This window comes from Melanerpes formicivorus, unplaced genomic scaffold (genome assembly GCF_026170545.1).
Source record: "Melanerpes formicivorus ecotype bairdi unplaced genomic scaffold, bMelFor1.0.p_v2 SCAF_119, whole genome shotgun sequence".
In the NCBI taxonomy this organism is placed as follows: Eukaryota; Metazoa; Chordata; class Aves; order Piciformes; family Picidae; genus Melanerpes; species Melanerpes formicivorus.
The window spans coordinates 724,683-750,097 of NW_027142471.1; the positions used below are offsets into that span (position 1 = coordinate 724,683).

Below are 25,415 nucleotides of genomic sequence, written 5' to 3' on the forward strand. Positions count from 1 at the left end.
AACGCCTTTCCTAAACTGAGGAGCCCAGAACTGGACACGGGACTCAAGGTGTGGCCTAACCAGTGCAGTGTACAGGGGCAGAATGTCCTCCCTGCTCCTGCTGGTCACACTGTTCCTGATGCAGGCCAGGATGCCATTGGCCTTCTGGGCCACCTGGGCACACTGCTGACTCATTTTCACCCTACTATCAACCAGTACCCCCAGGTCCCTTTCTGCCTAGCTGCTCTCCAGCCACTCTGACCCCAGCCTGTAGCACTGCATGGGGCTGTGAACAATGTGCAGAACCCGGCACTTGGATTTGTTCAGTCTCATGCCCTTGGACTTTGCCCATCTGCCCAGCCTGGCAAGGTCCCTCTGCAAAGCCTCTCTACCCTCCAGCAGATCAACTGCTGCCCCAAGCTTGGTGTCATCCACAAATTTACTGATCGACTCAATGCCCTCATCCAGATCATCAATAAAGATGTTAAAGAGCATGGGGCCCAGCACTCATCCTTGGGGCACATCATTACTGAATGGCCGCCTGCTGGATGTGGCACCATTCACCACCACTCCCTGGGCTTCGCCCTCCAGCCAGTTCCTAACCCACTGCAGTGTGTTCCCATCCAAGCCATGGGCTGACAGCTTGGCCAGGAGTTTGCTGTGGGGGACAGTGTCAAAGGCCTTGCTGAAGTCCAGGTAAACTACATCCACAGGCCTCCCAACATCCACCAGGTGGGTCACCTGATCATAGAAGGACATCAGGTTGGTCAGGAAGGACCTGCCCTTCCTAAATCCATGCTGGCTGGCCCTGATCCCTTGGCCATCCTCTAAGTGCTGTGTGATTGCACTCAAGATGACCTGTTCCATAATCTTGCCTGGCACTGACATCAGGCTGACAGGCCTGTAATTCCCTGGCTCATCCAACCGGCCCTTCTTGTGGATGGGCACTACGTTGGCCAGCTTCCAGTCCTCTGGGACATCTCCAGTGAGCCAGGACTGATGAAAAATGATGGAGAGTGGCTTGGCCAGCTCATCTGCCAGCTCTCTCGGCACCCTAGGATTGATCCCATCCAGTCCCATGGACTTGTGTGGATCCAAGCTGCTGAGGATATCTCTAACTACCCCATTCTGGAACAGAGGAAAACTATGCTGCTCCCTGGCTCCTTCTGCCAGCTCTGCAGGTCAGCTGTCTGGAAGACATTCTGTCCTGCTAGTAAAAATTGAGGCAAAGAAGGTGTTAAGTACCTCTGCCTTTTCATCATCCTTGGTTACAACATTCCCCTCCGTGTCCACCAAGGAGTGGAGGTTGTCCTTTCCCTTCCTCTTGCTATTAACGTATTTATAGAAGGACTTTTTTTTGTCCTTCACAGTAGAGCCCAGTTTAAGCTCCAAATGTGCTTTTGCCTCCCTAATTTTCTTCCTAGAAGACCTAGCAACATCCTTAAACATTCCATGGGTTGCCTCACCTTTCTTCCAAAGATGGTGCACCCTCTTTTTTTCCCTTAGTTCCATTAAAAGTTCATTAACCATCCAGGCTGGCCGTCTGCCCCGGCGGCTCATCTTCCGGCACATTGGCACAGCCTGTTCCTGCGCCTTCAAGAGTTCTTCCTTGAAGCAGGTCCAGCTCTCCTGGACCCCTTTGTTTGTAAGGGCTGTATCCCAAGGAACCTTCTGAGTTAGTTCCTTGAGTAACCTGAAGTCTGCCCTCTGGAAGTCCAGAGTGGAGGTCTTCTTGCTGCCCCTCTTAGCTTGACTGAATACTGAAAATTCAATTATCTCATGTTCGCTGGCCCCTAAACACCCTCCGACCACCACATCACCCACCAGCCCTTCCCTGTTGGTGAAGAGGAGGTCAAGCATAGCTTACCCCTGTAGGCTCTCGCAGCACGTGGTATAAGAAGCTGTCCTCCATGCACTCTAAGAACTTCCTAGACTGCCTTCTGTCTGCTGTGTTGAGATCCCAGCAGATATCAGGCAGGTTGAAGTTGCCCATGAGAACAAGGTCAGGCAATCTTGAGACAGCCTTAAGCTGCCTATAGAATGCTTCATTAACATCTTCCTCCTGGTTGGGTGGTCTATAACAGACTCCAATCAGGATGTCTGCCCTACTTCTCTTCCCTCTACTTCTTACCCACAAGCACTCAACCTGATTGTCCCTGATCTCCAGCTCAACGGCATCTAGTGCCTCCCTGATCTACAGGGCCCCCCCTCCACCCCTTCTCCCTGGCCTGTCTCTCCTGAAGATCCTGTAGCCATCAATTGCAGTGCTCCAGCCATGTGAGCTGTCCAACCACGTCTCTGTGATGGCAACTACATCATAACTTTCCTGCTGCAACAAGGCTTCCAGCTCCTCTTGTTTGTTGCCCATACTTTTTGCATTAGTGTACATGCACTTCAGCTGGGCTTCTGGCTTCACCCCTGACTCCAGCTTTCTACTCTCAGACTCCTGTCTGGGGGGACTGGTTTCAGCCCCTTCCCCCTCTGAATCTAGTTTGAAGCCCTATCTATGAGACCTGCCAACTCCCTTCCTAGAATCTTTTTCCCTTTGGGGGATAGGCCATTCTCGTACATTCTCATCTTTCCCCTCCTCTGGGACAGATGTACTCCATCTGTTGCCAGCTGACCTGGGGCAGTAGAAAGTGTTTCAAGATTGAAAAATCCAAAATTCTTTTGACTGCACCAGCCTCTAGGCCTCTTGTTGACTATAGCTGCCAACCTGTTCCTTATGGCATTCCCTGCTGCAACTAAGGGTATTGATGAAAAAATTATTTGTGCCCCTGACCCCTCAACCAGATCTCCCAGGGCCTTGAAGTCATTTTTGATAGCCCTGGGAGTTCTGGTTGCAGCATCATCATTCCTTAACCGCATAACTATTAAGGGATAGTAGTCAGAGGGCTGCACCAGACTAGGCAGCCTTCTGGTAACATCTCTAACTTGAGTTCCTGGGAAGCAACAAACTTCCCTGTGAGTAGGGTCTGGCCGACATATGGGGCCTTCTGCTCCCCTCAGGAGGAAATCACCAATAACAATTACCCTTCTCTTCTTTTTGAGGGAGCAAGTCCTGATGCCGGGGAAAGGCTGTTTAACCTTAGGCTGTTTAGCCTCAGGGAAAACCCCAGATGATCTGCCCTCTGGCATCAGAATCACCTCAACCTCGACCTCCAGTGCTCTATACTTGTTTTCCAAGGGCAGTGGGGAAGGTGAGGGGATAGAAGGAGGTTTAACCTTGCATCTTTTGAGAGGAACCTGCGTCGATTCCCCTCTGCTTTTTGGATGACCAGCCTCTGTTGGCGGAGCCCGCAGAGCCTGGTAATTCAGGTTCATCTCCCTTCTACAATCCCTTACATCTCTGTGTCTAGCAACCTCATCCTTCAGTATGGCCACCAGATTAAGCAGACAGTCGATCTGCTCACATGTTATGCAGGAGTTGTCCCCACTACCCTGCAGCTCAAGTGCCAGGCTCCAGCACTCTCTGCAGCCAGATGCTTCTACACCTACCTCTTGCTTATGACATCTACCAACCTGCTTATATTGTCCCTCAGTCTGAGTCGAGACTGATTTTTTGTAGGAGTTATTGCAAGGAGTTACCACCATGCCTAGTCCTACCCATGTGACCTATTGGACAAAGATTTAGAAAACGTGCGGCAGCGCGTGTGTCTGGCTGCAGCTGAGCAAAAAGCCATGGGCTGAAATGGAAACGCCTGCAAGGTGCCACCGGCTTTTAAAAGTGCCGCCGGTGACACAGCAAGCCCGAGTGATCCCAAGCAACAAGCACGTGGAGAAACGGCAAGTACCAATTGTAGCCGAATGCTGAGAGACCGTGGGGGTCCTGCTGTTCCCGTAGGTTGAAAAGGAAAGCTGTTAGTGCTCTCCGAGGCTGCTGGTCGCACTGTGTTCCTGAGAGAGCTTCCCGCTGAAACAGAGATACAATATTTACAATATATACAGAAATATACAGCAAAGAACGTAATACAGAACACCTTTCCCTCCTCCAAGAAGAGGGGTTCCCCCCAACACTGTACCCCCCTTCTCCCCCTACCTCCCTTTTTTCCCAAAAAGGGTTAGAGAGAGAGAAAAAGGTAATTATTAAGGAGGAAATTCTGTTAGCTGAAAGCATATGCAAGTATTAGTTTCTTATCTGGTTAGCTCAGTTAATTCAAGGTCAACTCCATCTAGCACAGCTGTTGCTCAGAGAGACTGAAACAGACAGACTGAAAAAGACAGACTGAACTAGATTCAAACTGAACTATAGCTAAAATTTTAAAGTTGCATTCTACCAATCTACCAATGAAATTACTTTAGACTTATCTTTGTTTTCATTTTAATACCAAAACATTCAGCCAGAGTGTTCCAGTAACTGTCCTTTTCTTAAAGGCACAGCCTAAAACGGTCACACATCTGCAAATTTACTGATGATGGACTCAATGCCCTCATCCAGATCATCAATAAAGATATTGAACAGGATGGGGCCCAGCACTGATCCCTGAGGGACATCACTGGTGCCTGGCTGCCAGCTGGATGGGGCATCATTCACCGCCGTTCTCTGGGCCCAGCCTCCAGCCAGTTCCTAACCCAGCTCAGAATGCTGCTGTCCAAGTGAGGGGCTGACATCTTGGCCAGGAGTTTGCTGTGGGGGAAAGTGTCAAAGGCCTTGCTGAAGTCAGACTATATCCACAACCTGCCCCACATCCACCAGGCAGTCACCTGATCATAGAGGAGAGTAGGTTGGAGAGGCAGGACCTGCCCTTCCTAAATCCATGTTGGCTGGGCTTGATCCCTTGGCCATCCTCTAAGTGCCGTGTGATTGCACTCAAGATGACCTGTTCCATAATCTTGCCTGGCACTGAGGTCAGGCTGACAGGTCTGGAATTCCCTGGCTTGTCCAACTGGCGCTTCTTCTGGATGGGCATTACCTTGGCAGCTTCCAGTCCTCTGGGACATCTCCAGTGAGCCAGGACTGCTGAAAAATGATGGAGAGTGTCTTGGCAGCTCATCTGCCAGCTCTCTCAGCACCCTAGGATGGATCCCATGTGGTCCCATGGACTTGTGGGGATCCAAGCAGCTAAGGAGATCTCTAACTACTTCCTCCTAGATCACAGGGAAACTATACTGCTCCCTGCCTCCATCTGCCAGCTCAGTCAGGACCTGCCAGAATCAAAGTGTTTGTAGATACGGCTGCTGTGAGGCAAAACTCATGAGCGAGAAAGCCGCAGGTTTCACAGAAGGCAGGGTCACTCTGTGGCAGGCAGGGAGCAGGATTCCAGGCAGGCAGGTCCACGGAGAAGCCAGGCCCAATTGGAGTGAGTTAGATGAAGGCAGGAACCGGAGCAGAAGAGCGAGAGAGAGGGCAGGAGCAGGAGCCCTGATCACTTTCTGGCCACTCCATTTAAGGTGTTTCTGGACAAAGTGTCCAAGGCCAATGTACAATGGGCACAAGGCACCCTGCTAAACATGGCTCCCAAACCCAACAGACTTCCCCACCAGTACATACCAGTGAGGGAATTCCGCCCCAGCAGGAAGAATGGACACTAATTACCTGTCCCCAAGTGAAGGGGAAGGCAGTGACACTGGAAAAGTCCCTTTGAGCCTTGGCACAGGTACACAGTGCTCCATGGACAAAATGAGGTTTCCCTCATGTTCCTCCTGACCTCTTTAGGAACAGACAGCATCATTCTCAATTAGAGAAATCTGTGGCCACTCAGCACCTTCAGAGGTACAGAACAGGCACCAAAAGAAGCCAAACAAAAACAATGAGGGTGACCCTGCCTGAACTCTCCAGGTGCCCTGAAGTAGGACCTGCCCCAGCTCTGCTCACACCACCTCTGCTCCTCACATGCAGGCCAGGATCTTCCCAGCACTGCTGTCCCTGCTGCCTGGAAATCTGCCCAGCAACATACCTTGTGCACACTGGAACCACATGGCCACTCTGAAGGGCAGGGCCATGCCCTCACAGCAGGTCACCTCCCCTTACACTGGGCTCTGCTGGGAGAAGGACACCACCCCAGCATGGGTCCAAGGCCTCTCTCTACCCTGGACCCTGGCAATGTACCCCTGAGAGGAGCCTTTCAACACACAGCAGAGGTGACATGAAGAAAACCCTGAGAATCACTGCACTGCTCTGGGTACATCCATCTGCCACCCTAGACACAAGTCTAGTATGAGCCTCCTGACACCCTTTGAGCTTCTCCTTTCTCTTGAACCTGACAAAAAGCCTTCTGGAGAGGAAGTTCAGATGTTCATGCTCCTCTCTGCAATTCCCTGGCTGCAGTGAATGTCTCTATAGCTGAACAAGTCTAGGAAAGAAGAGGACATTAGCCATGAGCAGCCCATTTGCTATGAAAAGCAAAAAGGGAGTCTTGACTGTGAACTCTTTTGGAATGTGGATTTTCCCTGGCTCAATATCTGTCCAAAGGAGTCATTTGTGTACAGTGACACCATGGCTGAAGGACATCCCTGGGAGGACTCTAAAATTTATAGAACAGTCCAGGTTGGAAGAGGCCTTGAATGATCATCTGGCCCAAGCCTTCATGGGAAAAAAGAGGCAGGATGAGATTATCTCTCACGCTGTCAAACTGCATCTTCAAAACTCTACCATGCACCTGAGGAGCTTCTTCCAGGGAGTGACTGTTCCTACTGTAAAAAATACATTTCTTGGATGAAACCTCCCACAGTGCAAGAGTGCACTTATCAGTCTTGGATCTGTTGTGTTTAAACACAACACAAGATGAAACCTTCTTGTTACAGGTAAAGGGGTGCAGGTGGGTATTAATAAACAGGTGTCCTCTGATGGCTTCAACCTTGAACAAAGCAGAGCTCTGCCCTTCAACCAGGAATGTAAATAACTCCAGGGAAGATCTGTGGATAACAAAGGAAGAAACAAGAGAACTCCCTGGGCTACCAAAAGGGGGAGAGATGTGCATGGACAGCAAGCTTAATCCAATCACTTAGGTGTGAAGTGCACATGGTCACAGAAAGAAGAATACATAAGCCATGATGTGTGTGTCCGCTGCTGGTGGCTGGTGCTTGAGCACATCTTGGTGCCACTCCTTTTTCTCCATCACCGACAACTGGTGACCCTGGTGTGATAGAGGAAAGAGACCAGCAGACCAGAGAGTGGCAATAGTGGAGCCCAGGCTGGAGGAATAGATTCAGCAACCTAAAGAGCTGAGTCATTTTCCCCGACATAAAGTAGTAATCCCTATGGGGTAGGAAGCAGACCATAGAGCAGAACCTAGGAAAAGTGTTACTTCTGTGGACCTCAGGGCCAAAGAAGGGGTAGTGTTCGGTGGACCTTAGAGCCAAAGGAGTCTGGACTGTAAGGACTCAAGACACTGAGAAGGTGAGCTATTGTGAATGGGAACAATGGGGGCACAGATTTCAGCTGAGGAGAAGGAAATTCTGACTATATTCAAGTGCATCTTAGAAAAGCGCAGTGTTAAGTTTGAGGAGCAGACTTTAACTATGAACTGTGTTTCTTGTTTGGTGCAAGAAAAACAGGATAAAAGCTGATGCCCAAGCTGCCTTTTAAGTGAAACTTGGGAGGAAGAAGGGAAAGTTCTCTTTGATGCTGCAACAAAGGGGGACTTGCTTGCAACTTCATCTCTTACAACTTGGTGCATAGGGCTTGAATTGTTAAAGCAGCTTAAACCAGATTGAGTGGTTGCTGCTGCTGCCATGGTGGCTACAGTGCCTCAGCAGGAGGCTCAAAGGGATCAATTTAGGTTAGACCTGCTGCCATCACCTCCCCCAGAGACTTGCCTGTTACCTTTGGGTACTGATTTCACAGGCTTTAGCAAATCTGTGAGGCCCTCCATGCCCCTGACAGACCCTGCAGCCTGATCCAGGAAACCTCTAAGACCCCTGCACCTCTGATAGACCCCGCAGTCCAACCTCACGAACCCATAAGACCCTCTGTGCCTCCAATAGATCCTGCAGTCCGTCCCTGAGAGAATAACAGAGAGACACTGTTGATAGATCTATTCTCCCCACAGACTGTGGGTAGTGGGTATGCCCCATTTGGAGCTGCTGCTCAGGATTTATCACTTGTAGAACTTTCCAAGGTATCAAAGATCCTGATCCAGGGAAATTTTGGAAAAAGATAAAAGATCAGGCACTGAAAGAAGGAGACATGGACCTATCTGTGGCTATCCTTGCTTGCCCAGTGGTCCGACAGATTGAGGGGCTGGCTGGATAGGACCCATTCCACTGGAGTGTAATACGTGATCTGAGATATACAGTGATGCAGCATGGGTTTGGCTCCCTGCAGGGAGGCAGTTCAGAAGCAGGTGGATAATGTGCAAGGACAGGAAGCTTTGATCTTACAGTTGGCTCGAGATAATGCTAGCAAGGACTGTAAAAAGACCTTACTGCCATTATAGAATCCCTCATTAGTAGACATGATCAAGGCTTGCAATCAAGTAGGGACTGCTGCTTATCAAATGGAGGCTTTGGTAAAAACTTCTGCCACTGCTGTTCATATACAAGCAACTTGTTTCATCTGTGGGCAGCTGGGACATTATAGGAAACATTGTCCACGAAAGGGTGGATGAGAACTTGTTTCTCTCTGGCTCTTGTGTGTGATCTGGTAAGAATGGACACTTCACCAAATGTGGTCACTTTGGGTTTGATAGCTGAAGACAAGCCCCTCCCCCGAGAAATGATTCGGGAAACAGGAAGCCGAGCACGATGGGAGAGCACACAGACACACATGCCTCCCCGCTGCCCCTTTCAGGCTTATGCTGTCAATTGCAAGCAAAACCCAGCAGTAGCACCAGAGTAGATGTCACAATAAATGTTTTAGTCACCATATGTTGCAGTTTGTGCTGGGTGCCCCCCTGCAATGTTTACTTCCTGTGTCCAGAAGTCCAGCCCAGAGGGGTGGACACAGGAAATTATGTAGTATTTCATACCACAATCCTTTGCACCTCTATAAGATCCAGCGCAGAGTCTAGCACGCTCTCTTTTCTTCTTCCTCCGTCAGCTGGTAATTGGGGGAGATGGCTCCTGGCTTTGGGCCTGGCTAGGCCCAAGGCCATGGGGGGATGGGCAGTCTCAGATCTGGCCAGCTGAGACTAGCCTAGCAGTGGGAGGGGGAAGAAGGAGCCCTGGGGGTCTTGGGTGTACCCTCAGGTGGGGATGGGATCTCTCTGGGTCTGCTTGGGGATTTTTCTTTGTCACTGAGCTTCTGGCTTTCTGTAAATGTTCACTGCTTTCTATTTAAACTTTCCATCACTTTTACAATCCGTTTGTCTGAGTGTTTATTGTTGCCAATGGTGGGGAAGGGGGCTGCCTCAACCCAGCACACCATAACAGATGAAAAGGTGCATATAGTGCCATGAAAGCACATGACATTTGGAACACGGGCTAAGTACCTTACTATTAGGAAGATCTAGCACTACATTAATAGGGCTTTTTGTGCTCCCAGGAGTGACAGATTGTGACTACCAAGGGCAAATCTCTGCCATGGTGTGGATGCTGTCCCCTCCAGTAACTATCCCTGCAGGGAGTTGAATTGCTCAGCTTGTGCATTTTACTGCACAGGTCCTGGCAGCAGATGCCCAGGAAAGGGGAATGAGAGGTTTTGGTTCTATGGGAAAGCCTGAAGTCTTTCGGGCACAGACTACTTCAAAGAATAGGCCAAAAATGATATGTATCCTCAGAGTGAACACCCTAAAGAGATGACAATTAAGGAGGTGACTGATACAGGTCCAGATGTTACAATCATACCATCCACTCAACAGCCACTGTGGCAGGAGTCAGGGGCACTACAAACAATCAATAAAGGGTGCTCCCTGCCCAGGTAGTAAGCCCTGAGGGGCAAGTGAATACAGTCCTTCCAACCCTGACTGATACTATGATACATAGGTGTGGTGGCTTTGAATCTATGGGGCTGGGACATCTTTAGTATATGGGGTGTACACATTACTACCAATGCCCGGGATTTTTCATAGGGGTTGCTGTGATTGAGGGCATATGTAAACCTACTGTCTCATTATGATGGCTGACATCAATCTCTGTGTAGGTGGACCCCTACCCAATGAAAAACTCATAGCCCTCAAAGAGTTGGTAAAGGAACAGCTGCAACATGGCCATTTAGAACCATCTCACAGCCCATGGAATACCCCAGTCTTTGTAATTAAGAAAAAATCAGGGAAGTGGAGGCTGCTTCATGACCTGAGACAAGTAAATAGTGTACTGGAAAGTATGGGCTCTTTACAGCCTGGAATGCCCTCACCAGCAATGATCCCTGAAAACTGGGGTATCTGTGTTATTGATTTGAAGGATTATTTCTTTATCATCCCACTGCATCCTGGTGATGCTCCAAAATTTGCCTTCACAGTCCCAGTGACTAGTAATAGTGAAACCAGTCAGAGGTACCAGTGAAATGCATTGCCTCAAGGCATGAAAAACAGCCCCACGATTTGTCAATGGTATGTGGCACAGGCATTATCATACGTAAGAACACAATATCCAACAATGTATTGTTACCATTATATGCATGGTATTTTAATTGCCACACTGACAAAGGACATGCTGAGTGCAGTTGTGCCTGATGTGACAGAAGCATTAAGGAAGTATGGGCTAGAAATAACCCCAGAGAAGGTGCAATGCCAAGCACCTCGGAAATATTTGGGGCTAAAAATTTTAGATCAAATGATTCAACCACAAATGATACAAATTCAGCAATCTGTAACCACCCTTAATGATTTGCAGAAATTATTAGGAACCATAAACTGGATAAGATCCTTGCTAGGTCTCAGTACAACCCTACTGGCTCCCTTATGTGAGTTATTGAAGGGAGATCCTGACCTTTTATCTCCTCAAAATATGACTGAAAAAGCACAACACGCACTTGAAGCAAGTTCATCTCACCACTGCCAAAAAAACAGGCTCATCAAATAGTAGAAGCAGTGTCTGTTAGTATTTATGTGCTTATTTCTTAAGGTCATCCTCCAGCTCTCATAGCACAATGGAATGAAAACTGGCAGGATCCTTTGCATTTTTTGTAATGGGTGTTCTTGCCATATCATCCAAAGACAACAGTGATGGCTCAGATTGAGCTGGTTGCTCAGGTTGTGTGCAAAGCCAGGCAGTGGTGTATTCAACATTTAGGACAGGATCCTGCCATTCTAACATTGCCTTTAACGACAGAATATCTGGACTAGTGTATGGCACATAGTGCTGAGTTACAAATGGCCTTCCTAGATTATCCAGGGAGGGGTTTGTCATATACCCTGGCACATCAATTTTTGCAGCTACATGACAAGTTGCAACTAGTGGAACCAGCCTGGCTCTGTATGACACCAGGCCCAGGAAAGACAATCTTTACTGATGGTTCAGGGAAAATGGGGAAGGCAGTAGCTACCTGGTGAGAAAAAGGGAAATGGCATGAGCTCATAGCTTATCAGGATGGCTCACCTCAGCTCCTGGAGTTAAAAGTTGTGGTAATGGTCTTTAATAAGTGGCCTAATGAACCCATAAATGTCATTGACTCACAGCATGTTTGTAACATTGTTCAGCGGTTGGACCCTGTACTGCTAAAGGAGGTTAGCAACAAAACTTTATTTCATTTACTAAAGGCACTATGGCTTGCACTGCAAAGTCAAACAGAACCACATCATGTGCTGCATGTTTGTAGTCATGCAGGGCTGCCAGGGTTCATTTCTGAGGGAAATGCCAGAGCTGATGCCCTAATGCCACCTGCTTGGGCTGCGCCTATACCTGACATGTGGCAGCAAGCAGCTCAATCCCATGCCTTTTTCCACCAAGGGGCTCACACACTGCAGAGGTAATTTGGCATATCGTTGTCTTCAGCACAGGATATTGTGGCTTCTTGTGCAGATAGTCAACATTTCTCCTCAACCCAAGCAGCTGGTGTTAATCCCAGGGGATTACAGAACCTACAGATATTGCAATCCGATGTTACTCACATATCTGAATTTGGATGTTTGAAATATGTTCATGTCTCAGTTGGAACATTCTCTGCTGTGATATGGGCTATGTGATGTGGTGAAATGGCCTGAGATGGAATTATGCACTGGAGAAAAGCTTTTTCTGCCTTAGGTATACCACAGCAAATTAAAACTGATATTGGTCTCGGCTATATCACCTCTAGAACACAAGTGTTTGTATGCCCGTGGGGGGTTCCTCATGTTACCAGCATACACCACTGCCCTATAGGACAGGCCATAACTGAACATGCCCATCACACTCTTAAAGCCCTGCATGAAAAGCAAAAAGGGGGAATGTCAGGGGAGACACCACACCATAGGCTGTGTAAAGCTGTATATAACCTGAATTATTTGACCATTTCTCAGAATGGTACAGATCCTGTAACAGCAACTCATTCTTTGTTGTTACAGTCTATAAGAGATCCTTTAGCAAAAAACAGCCCCAGTGTGGGTCTGCAATTTACACACTGTTATTGGGAAGGCCCCTGGGATCTTGTGACTTGGGGCCACGGGTACGCTTGTGTTTCCACAGATGCCAGGGACTGGTGGATTCCTGCTCACTGTGTTCAGCCTGCTTTAGTCTGCAAAATCCTGCCGCTGTTGATTTTTTGTTATTAGCTCACAGTCATGACTGTATAGAATTTGATGGTATGAGTTGTACAAACCTGAGTGATCATTCTAAATTTATACATGGGAGTATTACAAACTGGATTGTTAATATTGCTTGTTGTATTAATCCTGACTTTGACAGTGCTGGGCTCATTTTCTTGTCTGCAAAGGGAACTGTAGAAGATAATGAGCACTGTCCCAGAGTACAGGAAGCGTAGAAGTAGTTAAAGATCAGTATTTGGAAAACCACAGGGCACAAGGGCAGTATATTGCACCTACTAACAAGAGAAGGTCTTCCCTGGAGACTCAGGCAGGTTCCGAATATACTCACAATGCTGGTTCCAGTTGTTAGTAGACCTCCTAGTGTCTCTGTTTCTAGAGGAATCCATCTGGACTGCAATATGTGGTCCACATGTGCAGGGAAGAAAATCCCAGGAAGAGCTTTTAGTGCTTTCTAGCAAACCCATTTGATATCAGGTTGTGGCCCAAATGTCTTGAGTTGCAAATGCCACAGATCATATTACACATGCCAACAAAGGGCAAGAAGCTGATCAGCATCAGGTTCTGCATTGTCCAGGCTTGTGTTGGCCAACTCAGCCTCCCCCAGTCTTGTGGTGGGTTAATGCCTTTTTCTGAAAACAAAAGAACAAAGCAGGGTGGAGGGCTTGTGGATACTTTACCCTCCCTGCAGGGCATTTCCCCCTGGGAAAGCTGAGTCTGTTCCACTCCCCCCTCCCTGCCCAGCTAAGGTATAAAAAGCAGGACATCATAGCTGTTGGATCTCCTTTTTGGCTCCTGCCTCTGCTGGATGAGAGCTACTGCAGCTGCCCTCCTGCTCCTCAGCCACGTGGCCAGACCTGATCCTTTTCCCTGCTGCCTCCACACCTCCTCAGAGAAAGACTGGTTTTGTATTATTCTTTTCTGTCCCCCTCCCATCCATTCTTGTTCCTTGCCCTTGTGAACCCTTTTTTTCCCTGTTATTGTCATATATATAATTTGAAGAAAAAATTATTCGCCTCTCTAGTTCCAAGCTGACTCCAGATTGTTGTTTAGTGGATTTGCTCCTTACCTTTTTTTTTTTTTTTTCCCTCTCCCTGTTTGGAGGGAGGAGGGAGGGGAAATGGGGAAGAGATTCTCAGCCTTTTCCCCATTTGAGCTTTTAACTCTCAGTTAAGGCTCAAACCACTACAACTCTAAATGACCCCTTGCTCCTTACCAGCCCTGTCTCCAGCCCCTTCCCCAGATTTCTTACCCTTCCCTGGACATGATGCAGCTTCTTAATGCCCTTCTTGGAGGGAAGGTCTCAGAACTGAACCCAGTATTTGAGGTGCAGCTTCCCCAGTGCCCAGTCCAAGGGGACAATCCCTGCCCTGCTCCTGCTGGCCACACCATTACTGATCCAGGCCAGGATGCTGGTTGCCTTCTGTCTCATGTTAAGCTGCTGTCAATCAGCATCCCCAGGTCTTTTTCTGCCAGGCAGCTTCCAGCCACTCCAAATACTCCCAGGTCTGGAGTGTTTATGTGGTTGTTTTGACCCAAGTGCTTGGGCTTTGTTAAACCTCATCCTATTGGCTGCACTGATACAGCCTAGTCTGATCCTTTTGCAGCACTTTCTTTCCCTCCAGTCGATCAACACTTCCACCCAACTTGATCCCACTGTCTATATTATTGATGAAGATATTAAACTGCACTGCTGCCACCTGAGAAACTTGTAAGCCATCTTCATCTGGACATTGAGCCATTGACCGCTACCCTTTTATGAGACCAGACAGTCATTTCCTTATCCACTAAACAGTCCACCCATCAAATGCATATCTCTTGAGTTTAGAGAGAAGGTTGTTGTGGGAGACTGTATCAAATGCTTTACAGAGGTCCAGTTAGATGACCTTTGTGACCCTTCCATTGTCCACTGAGGTAGTCAATCCATTGCAGAAAGCCATCAAGTTGGTCAGGCAAAACTTGCTTTTAACAAAGCCACAAATCATCTGCCTGTCCTCCATGTGCCTGAAAACAGCTTCTAGGAGTACCTGTTCCATGATATTCCCAGTTACAGAGGTGAGGCTGACAGGTCAGTAGTTCCCAGAGTCCTTCTTTCTACCCTTTTTAACAATGGGTGCATTGTTTCCTTTTTTCCAATGCACTGAATCCTGTTGCATTCCATTGTATGCCTAACAAGTTCCTGGGTGCATTGTCTTCTTCAAATGCCCAAGGTGCCTGTCAGCTGTAACACAGAGATTTCATCAAGGGTGGTTGGGCAGTGGGCAAAACACTGTGGGAGAGCTACCAAGGCCTTTGTTCAAGTGAGCTTAGATAGGGTGAATCATGCATTCAGCTGAGCATCCCTCAGTAGCAGTGACCATCAGTTCATGCCTGAACGTAGGAAATTACTTCACCATGTTGCCAAGTGACAAAATCTCCTGTAGGGAGTTGCAGCCTTCCTTTCCTTCAACATTTTCCCTGAGTAGCCTGGAAGATTTGCCAGAGAAGAAAGGAGGACTAGGAGGCCCAGGCTTGGATGCAGCACAAATTCAATGAGTTTAGAGAAAAAAAGGAGAAGGCTCATAGCAAGCATGAAGGACTTCACCCACCAAAGTGAGGTGGAGCTGTGACAGAATGTCCATCTGCCTGGCCTGCAGAGGGAGGGAGACCAACACTCAGGTTGCTGGCATTGAGAGGTCCACACTGGGCTGGCATATGGTGAAAATGACAGTAAAAGGAAGAGAAAAAGGAGAGTGTAAGGAGGCAACAATGGCCTGGATCTCTATCTTCTGTCCAGCACCATGTTCTGAGCTCTTGTTGAATCTTGCCCAAGGCCGTTGACAGCAGCTCTAGCAGGGGCGGCAGGGTCTGCAGCAGTAGCGGTTGGTGATGCAGGAGAGATCAAAGCCCCCAGAGTTGATGGGCACTCCCTCACAGCTAAGGATGCTGCCAACAGCAGCAGAGGTTGAGGAGCCCACAACAGTGTTCTGAGGGAAGGAGCTGAGGATGGGTCCTGGCAGGGTCACTATCACAGGGGAAGGCTCAATGACCACAGTGGAGCTCTGGCACTGCCTGCAGCAGGGCTCATTGCAGCTGTTGGCCAGTGGGGTTGGGCCACAGGGCTGGCAGCAGGGTTCACAGGGCTTGCAGAAAGACATGATCTTGGGGCTGGAGGTTCACCTGTGAGAGAGGGCAAGTACAAAGAAAATGGGGCACATGAGAAGTATCACTTGACCCAAGCACAGCTGATCCAAGGCCCTTCATAACCCAGCATACCCTGTCCACCTCAAAGCCTATGAAACAATTCAACTAAGTCCCAGCCTCTCCCTGCAGAAGAAACTTCTCTCCCAGCAAGATGTTCTCAGGTCTGAGCTAGGGTAGCCCCTATCATATGAAATATACATCAAGTAGAGACCTGTTGTTGAAGTAGGAGGAGAAGAGGCTTCAGACTCACCTGGTTCCCAAGAAGGATACAAGAGAAGTGAATGAGAGAGCAGAGAGCTGAGCTACCTTTTATAGCATAGCTGCAGTGCCAGAGGCAGCTTTGTGGAAGGAAGAATTCTCTGAGTAGCTCATGATAAATGCAAACCATCCCAGATGGCACAGGCTGTGTCCTGGTTTCCTATTCTGCTGCAATTTACATTTCCTGCACTCTGTCATGTCCTTTCCCTTTAAAAGGCTTCTGTCAGTGCCAGGGTGAGAGCCCCAAGGGTTTCCAGGTCAGAAACAGGCAGGAGACTTGGATAAACTGCTGATGGCATCCCATGCATGCAGGTGATGTGCACCGGGCTCATTCCTCAAGGGTTGTTTGTGACCAGATTCTCAGGAAATGGGCTCTTGTACTAGTGTGGTCCTCAACTCCTCCTTAGGACAGTCCCCATTTTTTGATGTTTTCCAGTTGCTGCAATATGAGATAGTTGGACTAAATCACACCTAGTGCAGCTGAGCATTACCCCTTCCCTTCATTGGGCTTGTTCACATCATTTCCAAATGGTGCTTTTGAGGGGATTCTGTGAAAGCCAACTCTGCTTCCCCCAGGAACAGCTTGAAGGCTAAGTTTAAGTGCTCAGCCCCAACTTGGGTTACATCTCTGTAGATGATGGAGAACAGAATCAATACGGATGACCAATATGATCTGGTATTGTTCCTTTATTGTACGACTATTGTACAATGTAGTGCATACTGAATGATGATGAGCGAGAGAGAGAATTTATTAAGGGAACCTTTACAGCTTATATAGACTCAGAGAGCATCGTTGGCATAACTTCATTGGTTCCTCACAAGTGACCACACATCATACTGCTATTGATTATTGGTTAAACTAGTAATAACACACGAGGTTGTTGATGCAGGTGAGCATCCTGTTATTCCAAGGTAACTCTCTGTGTTTATAGCTACCAGTGTCATGCTTTAGTTACATTGTGCAGGCATAGCACCGTTTTGCTACACTGCTAGTTGCTTCTGCACTTATGCTGAACATGGCCTACCACCATGACAGGCTCTAAGCCTATACTGCCAGATGGCTCACACTGCTTATTGCCACCACTACCACACTTCTCCATTTGTGACACACTTGTGTCCTGCATCAAAGCTGATGACAGAGAACTACCTTCTCCCATGGTTTCTCAGACCTCTGTCACCTGAATTTCTTCTCCCAACCATCCATCCCTCCTTTTCCATCTTTTGAGAATAGAATAGAATAGAATAGACCAGGTTGGAAGAGACCTTCAAGATCATTGCATCCAACCTATCAACCAATCCAACCCACCTAAACAACTAAACCATGGCACCAAGCAGCCCATCAAGTTTCCTCCTGAACACCTCCAATGATGGTGACTCCACCACCTCCCTGGGCAGCCCATTCCAATGGGCAATCACTCTCTCTGTAGAGAACTTCTTCCTAACATCCAGCCGAAACCTCCCCTGGCACAGCCTGAGATTGTGTCCTCTTGTTCTGGTGCTGGTTGCCTGGGAGAAGAGGCCAAACTCCGCCTGTCTACAACCTCTGTTCTTAAGGTAGTTGTAGAGAGTAATAAGGCTGTTTAACCTTAGGATGTTTGTCCTTAGGCTGTTTAGCCTCAGGGAAAACCCCGGATGGTGTGTCCTCCGGCATCAGAATCACCTCACTCTCGACCTCCAGTGCCTCATACTTGTTTTCCAAGGGCAGTGGGTCTATCCCCTCTGGTCTATCCCCTCTGAGTGGTTCCCAGATGGACTCATGGTCCCAAATTTCTGAGATTCAAGCATGAACATCACCTGGTGAGAGCTGTTTTTTGTGAACAGAGAAAGATCATATGGAATGTGAAAGTGAAAGTCCATCATGGGCACAGCAATCCTGAAATGCCAGAGTTTTCAAATTTTTAGGCAGTAAGGTGGGGGCTCAGCAGATCAGCAACTTTGGATTCTGGCAGGCATACCTTGGCCTATTTAGGAGACTGGTTGACAGAGTCCCTTGGGAGGCAGTCTTGAAGGGCCAAGGAGTCCAGAATCGTTTGATACTCCTCAAGCAGGAAATCTTTGAGGTGCAACAGCAGGGTGTCCTGGTGTCCTGAAAGACAAGCCTTGCTGGCTGAACAAAGAGCTTTGGATCTCAGGAAGAAAAGGAAAATTCTGTGGCCTGTGGAAGAAGGGGAAGACATCTCTAGCAAGGCTACAAAGGCTTGGTAAGGCTGTGGGAGTGAGAAAATTAGAAAGGCCAAAGCCCAGCTAGAAATTAATGTTTGCTGCTGTAGGAAAGAAAAAAAACCACACCAGACATGTTTCTATAAATGCATTACAACAAAAGGAGGAGTAAGGGAAATCTCCATCCTCAGTTGGATGCAAGAGGAAGCATAGTGACCAAGGCTGAGGCACTCAATACCTTCTTTACCTTAGTCTTTAACAGGAAGACTTTAATAGTCCAGACTCCTGAATGGGACAACAAGGATGAAGAGCAATATGAAACCTCCATAATCCAGACTTGTCATTCTGACCTCAGTGCCAGTGGAGATCATGGAACAGATCATATTGAGTACTGCTATGCAGCCTGTGAAGTGCAATCAGATGATCAGTCCCAGCCAGTATGGCTTTATGAAGTATAGGTCCACCTTGATTAACCCAATCTCATTCTGTGATAAAGTGACTCACTTAGTGGATGAAAGAAGACTCTGCATGTGTCTAACAGGACTTCAATATAGCACTTGCCACCATTCCCCATGACATTTTCCTGGGCATGGAGCCTGCTCTTGACTTAGACAGGAGTACTTTTCACTGGATAAAACATGTCTGCATAACCAGAGCCAAAGAGCAATGAAGAGTGATGAGGAAAAGGCTGAGGTATTCAATAAATTCTTTACCTCAGTCTTCACTACAAGGGCCTCTAGCCACACTCCTGGAGTCATGGAAGATAATGGCAGGGACCAGGAGGAAGAACTGCCCATTGTAAGTGAAGATCAGGTTCATGGTCACCTGAAGAACCTGAAAGTGTTCAAGTTCATGGGACCCGACAGGGTATGCCCATAGGTACTGAGAGAACTGGCAGATGAGGTTGCTAAACCCCTCTCTATTATATTCCAAAAGTCATGGCAGTCTGGGGAAGTCCTCACAGACTGGAAAAGGGGAAACATTGCCCCCATCTTCAAAAAGGGTAAGAAGGAGGAACCAGGGAACTACAGGTCAGTCAGTCTCACCTCTGTGCCAGGAACAGATCATGGAGCAGATCCTCCTGGAGGCACTATTGACTCAGAAGAATAGTGATGAGGTGATTTGGAACAGTCAGCATGGCTTTGCCAAGGGCAAATCCTGCCTGACCAACCTGGTGGCCTTCTCTGAACAGATGACAACATTAATAGATGAAGGGCGAGCAACTGATGTCGTTTACCTGGACCTGAGCAAAGTCTTCAACACTGTGCCGCTCCACATCCTGGTCTCCAAACAGGAGACACATGGGTTTGATGGGTGACCACTAGATGGATACAGAACTGGCTTGATGGCCGCACCCAAAGAGTGGCTGTCAATGGCTCCATGTCCCAGTGGAGGGCAGGGACAAGCGCAGTCCCTCAGGGATCAGTCCTGGGACCTGTCTTGTTCAACATCATTGTGGGTGCCATGGACAGTGGCATTGAGTGAGCCCTCAGCAGGTTTGCTGATGACACCAAGCTGTGTGGTGCAGCAGACACGCTGGAGGGAAGGGAGGCCACCCAGAGGGACCTTGACAGGCTGGAGAGGTGGGCACAGGCCAACCTCATGAAGTTCAATAAGAGCAAGTGCAGGGTCCTGCATCTGGGTGGAGGCAATCCCAGGCACAAATCCAGGCTGGGCAGTGACTGGCTGGAAAGCAGCCCTGAGGAGAGAGACTTGGGGGTTCTGGTGGACGAGAAGCTCAACATGAGCTCTCAATGTGCACTTGCAGCCCGGAAAGTCAATCAGATCCTGGGCTGCATCAAGAGAAGTGTGGCCAGCAGGGCAAGGGAGGTGATCCTCCCCCTCTACTCAGCTCTGGTGAGACTCCCACCTGGAGTACTGTGTCCAGTTCTGGAGCCCCTATGGCAAGAGGGATGTGGAGGTGCTGGCAGGTGTCCAGAGAAGGGCCAGGAGGATGATCAGAGGGCTGGAGCACCTCTCCTATGAGGACAGACTGAAGGAGTTGGGGCTGTTCAGTCGGGATAAGAGAAGGCTCCGAGGTGACCTAATTGTGGCCTTCCAGTATCTGAAGGGGGCCTACAAGAAGGCTGGGGAGGGACTGCTCAGGATCTCAGGTAGTGATAGGGCTAGGGAAATGGAACAAAGCTGGAGGTGGGGAGATTGAGGCTGGAGGTGAGGAGGAAGTTCTTCCCCATGAGAGTGATGAAACCCTGGAATGGATTGTCCAGGGAGGTGGTTGAGGCCCCCTCCCTGGAGGTGTTTAAGCCCCGGCTGGATGAGGCTCTGTCCAGCCTGATCTAGCGTGGGGTGTCCCTGCCCATGGCAGGGGGGTTGGAACTAGATGATCCTTGTGGTCCCTTCCAACTCTGACTGATACTATGATACCATGATACTAAGAATGGAGTTCAATGCAGTTGGTGGCAGCTCATATGTGGTGCTCACCAGGGTTCAGTACTGGTGCTTGCTCTCTGTAACATTGTGCTGGGTTACACCATCCTTGATGGGTGCTGAAAGAGCCCAGCCTCCAGCTGGACAAAAGAAACTCGATCCAGGTGGGCACAGAGACTTGGTTTTTCCCCTCCCAGGAGGAGGGGTCCCCTCGGTCAAAGGTGGTCAATTCCACTCCCCCTTCCTGTCCAGCAAGCCTATAGGAAGGACAGACACCTTTTGCTTCTCACTCCTTCCCTACTTTGCCTGCTGGAGAGAGAGAGCATCAGCTGCTGGAGCTTCCTGCACTGACCATGTGCTTTCCAAGCTGCATCCAGTCTTTCTAAAGAGCTGAATCCACATACATCCAGGGTATCCAAGGCCACGTGGGCTTGGTTTTGTACATGTTCTTATTTATCCTTATCCCTTACCTTTGTAAACCCTCCCTCTTATTGCTATATATATACTTCATTAAAAATATACCTCTTTTACTTCCAAACCAATTCCAGACTATTTCTTTTGTTAATTTACCTCTCCTTTTTCCTACCTGATTTTGTGTTACATTATCTTACCAGGAAAGAGAGGGGGGAGGAATCTCTACTTGTTACCATTAGGGCTTTCAGACTCCATGTAAAGATCAAACCAGCACAAACATCTTCATCAATGATCTGGATGAAGGGACCAAGGGCACCCTCAGTCTGCAGATGACAGTTGAGGTGGGGAGTTGATCTTCTGGAGAGTAGGGAAGATCTGCAGAGAGATCTAGACAGGTTGGAGAGATAGGCAGAGGACAAGGGGATGAGTGCCAGGTCCTACGCTTGGGTCATGACAGTGCCATGAATGCTCCATTGTTTGAGAAAGAGTGAATGGAAACTGCCTGGAAGAAAAGGACCTGGGATGATAGTCAACAGCCTGTGGAATATGACGTAACATGTTCTGATCTAGTTGGAGATGCCCCTGGTGAATTCAGGGAAATTGGACTAGATGATCTTTGAGAGTCCTTTCCAACCTGGTGCATTCTATGAAACTATGATTCTACATGCCCAGTTGTCCAAGAAGGCCAACAGCATCCTGGCCTGGATTAGCAATGGTGTGGCCAGAAGGGGCAGGGCAAGAATCATCCCCCTGTACAGGACACTCTTGTGGTTGCAGCTCAAAATCTGAATTCATGTTAGTGGTCCTCACTCCAAGAGGGACATTGAGGTGCTGGAGCCTGTCCAAAGAAGGGCTTCAAGCCTAGTGAATGATCTAGAGCAGGAGATTTCTGTGAAGCAGCAGAGGAAAGTAGGGTTGCTCAGCCTAGAGAAAAGAATGCTCAGGGGAGATCTTATAACTGTCTACAACTCCCTGAAAGGAGGTTGGAGTGAGGTGATGATCTGCCTCTTCTCTGGGGGAGAAAAAAAAAAAAAAAGAAAAAAAGAATATATAAGTCAAGAGTGAAGAGCTTCAAGTTGCCTCAGGGACTTTTAGCTTGGAGATAAGGAACAGTTTCTTTAGCAAAGGGGTTGTCAAGATATGGAGCAGGCTGTTCAGGGCACTGCTGAAGTCAGCATCCACAGAAGGATTCACAATAGGCATATGGGGGGTGCTGAGGAGCCTGGTTTCAGGGTGACTTGGCAGGACTGGGTTAAGGGACAGATTTGGTGACCTTGATGCTCTCATCCAACCAAAACTGTTCTATGAAGGGATCCACTCAGGGACAATACCTGCATAGGCAGGCAGGATTCTTGGCCTTCCTCCCTGTACATAAAGCAAGAAATGGAGGTCAGAGGAAGCAGAGGCTGCACTGCAGTTCTCTAAGCACATCTCTGCAAGGTCAAAGGTACCAACACTGGGCAGTAGATAGGCTCCTTCTGGCCAGGAAAGCATACTGCTCTGTGATTCTGAGAGAGATATCAGGGGAGAGCCCTCCTGGGCATCATGAGAGGCACCAGGTACAGGATGACACCTGTGTGTTTGTGCCTGGAAAACATCAGCAATGGGGGACTCTGCTGAGGAGGTGCTGGAGACCATGGTGGCAGAACAGGACTCAAGTACCCCTAGGAAAACACATGCCCCAGAACTACTTCTGGTGTTACTTGAGACCTGTAGAGACTTCACAGGTGAGGATGCAAATGAGCCCAGCAAAACTGTCCTGTGACCGTTTTAGGCTGTGCCTTTAAGAAAGGGACAGTGCTGGAACACTCTGGCTGAATGTTTTGGAATAATAACAAAAACAATCAGATATTCTAAAGGAATTTCATTGGTAGATTGGTAGAATGCAACTTTAAGTTTTAGTTCAGTTGGAATTTTTCTCAGTTCCTCTCTGTTCTCCCTTTCCAGCCTGTCTGCTTCCGAGCAAGTAGCCAGAACGACGTTGGATAGCAGATAAGCACTAATCCTGCATGCGCTTGGAGGCCTAATACGAATTCTTTTCCTTAATAACTGCCTTTTCTCTCTCTAACCCTTTTTGGGAAAAAAAGGAGGTAGGGGGAGAGAGGGGGGTACAGGGGGGGAGCCCTCCTCTGTCCAGAGGAGGGAGTTTTGTTCCTGTATTTTTCTTTGCTGTGTATTTCTGTATATATATTGTAAATACTGTATATTGTGTATATATAACCTGCATCTCATTTTTGCTTGTAAATATAGCATATCCTTTTGCTTCTCCGACTGAGCTAGCTGTGGTTTTTTTCCTCTTTGTGGGGGAGGGAGAGCTAGGCCTTCTCTCAATCTACCACATCTGTTAGTGCTGCAGTTGGGTCAAAGCCTCCCAGCAGAAGCCCACCTGTATGGAACCATGAATGACCAGCAGAGAAGGATATGGGGAGCAAGAGGCAAGGCTGTGACAATTCCTCTTGTGTGGCAGTCCTTGGGCATCTGGAGGAAAAGCATGAGAGCAGTGCCCATTTCTGACAACTTGTCCACAAACAAGCCCGCAGTAATGATGGGGTTTCTCATCACCTGCCTGCAAGGGATGCCACCAGCTCTGGAGCTGAGTCTCCTTCCGTCGATGTGCATCTGCCCCGGAAACCCTCAGGCCTCTCATCCCAAGGATGGGAGGCACCATACAAAGCTGCCTCCAGGCCTGAGGCACTGCAGCACTGCTACAAAAGGCAGCCCAGGTCCCTGCCTTCTCATCCTCTTCTTTCACCTCCTTCTCCTTGGGAACCAGGTGAGTCTGAAGCCTCTTCTATTCATCCTTCAAGATCAGATCTTTCCTCAATTTATGACCTCTGAGAGTTACAAGCTGCTGTAGCACAGGGCTGGGAGCTGCTTTTCCTGGGAGAGGAAAGGGCAGAGTTTTTCAGAGAGAGGCTGGGACTTAGCTAAGGTAGCTGCTGGGCTTTGAGATGGGCATTGTGTGTGCTGGGCCAGAAGGGGCCTTGATGACATGACTGCTTCTCGTGTGTCTCCTTTTCCTATTTCCTCCTTGTTCTCTCTCCCAGGTGAATCTCCAGCCCCAAGCCATGTCCTGCTGCAAGCCCTGTGAGCCCTGCTGCCAGCCCTGTGGCCCAACCCCACTGGCCAACAGCTGCAATGAGCCCTGCTGCAGGCAGTGCCAGAGCTCCACTGTGGTCATCGAGCCCTCCCCTGTGGTAGTGACCCTGCCTGGACCCATCCTCAGCTCCTTCTCTCAGAACACTGTTGTCGGCTCCTCCACCTCCGCTGCTGTTGGCAGCATCCTCAGCTCTGAGGGAGTGCCCATCAGCTCCGGGGGCTTTGACCTCTCCTGCATCACCAACCGCTACTGCTGCAGACCCTGCCGCCCCTGCTAGAGCTGCTGGCAACGGCCTCACCAAGAAGCAACAAGAGCTCAGAATGTGATGCTGGACAGACAACAGAACTGCAGGACAATGCCTCTACTGTTTCAGATCATTCTTTCATTTTCCTCCTCTCCTCTTTCTCTCTTTCCTTTACTATTGCTGTTTCCCTATACCAACTGTTCTAAATGCAGTAGTGGTTGGTGATTTGTGTTACAGAACAACATCAACCTTTGCAATGCCTACCACCTGTTGGTCTCTGTCCCTCTGCCCAACAGGCATAGGGGCACTCTGCGACAGCTTCAGCCCATCTTAGTGCCTGCTCCTGGTGCTTCCTCTCAGCCACCTTCTTTTCTCCTCTAGACTCATTAAAAGTTGTGGTGCATGCAATGATGTGCCTCTGAGTCCTTTGTCAGCAACTCTTCTACTCTGCTCAGAGGAAAAGCTGGAGGAAGGAGAGACTGGGACTCCCTGCAGGGGATTTTGTCACTTGGCAACACAGCTGATTAATTTCCTGTTTTCAGGAATGAACTGATGGTTACTGCTGCTGAGGGATGCTCAGCAGAGTGGGTGCCTGTTGTAAATTTGGCTCAGCTGGCAGCTGCTCACACAAAACTCCCCTGCACTACCCTCCCAGTGGGGCAGGAAGGAGAACCAAGAGCAAAAGAAAAAACAAAATTCTGTGGGTTGGGATCAGGAGAATTTAATGTAATTAAACAAATAATAAGAGATCATTTCAGAGAGAGAGAGAGCAACAAGTGGAAAAGGAAGCACAAAACCCTAGAAGTGGAAGAAGAGTGAGAAAACTCTGGGAACAAAGTATCATGGGTCACAGCCTGAACCCCAAGCCCCATTATCCGTTGTGCCAGACAGCTCTTTCCTTATACAGCAGCATGGCATCTGCATGGTACTGAACCCCCACTGGCTAGGTCAGCTGGATGGCTTGGTTGGTATTCTCTCCCAGCCAAAACCCAGACAATGTCTCAATCTATCTTAGCTTCCCTGGGCAAATCTCCCCCAGTGTTCTCTCCTCTGCCCAATAACACTTAAGGAAATCTTTCCCCATGCTCTATGATACAGCTGACAGGCACCTGGGTAAAGGTGACCTGCT

At 48.6% G+C, this 25,415-nt stretch overlaps 2 protein-coding genes across 2 annotated transcripts; one reads left to right on the forward strand and one right to left on the reverse strand.

The window, feature by feature from the left end:
- Positions 1-15,050: 15,050 nt before the first annotated feature.
- LOC137456174 (feather keratin Cos1-1/Cos1-3/Cos2-1-like) lies at positions 15,051-16,094 on the reverse strand. Its single transcript, XM_068167486.1, is given in 3 exon segments — positions 15,051-15,686; positions 15,962-16,049; positions 16,052-16,094. Coding segments are annotated over 3 exon segments (450 nt in total). The 3' UTR covers positions 15,051-15,367.
- A 7,562-nt stretch (positions 16,095-23,656) lies between these two features.
- On the forward strand, positions 23,657-24,694 carry LOC137456170 (feather keratin Cos1-1/Cos1-3/Cos2-1-like). The gene is made up of 2 exons (XM_068167483.1): positions 23,657-23,715; positions 23,990-24,694. Exon 2 carries the CDS (start codon positions 24,011-24,013, stop codon positions 24,317-24,319), a length of 309 nt encoding a protein of 102 aa, XP_068023584.1. The 5' UTR covers positions 23,657-23,715; positions 23,990-24,010; the 3' UTR covers positions 24,320-24,694.
- Positions 24,695-25,415: the final 721 nt, after the last annotated feature.

Bases quoted from the DNA above. Each gene is read 5' to 3' on its own strand.
- LOC137456170 (XM_068167483.1), top strand. From the start codon at position 24,011: ATGTCCTGCTGCAAGCCCTGTGAGCCCTGCTGCCAGCCCTGTGGCCCA.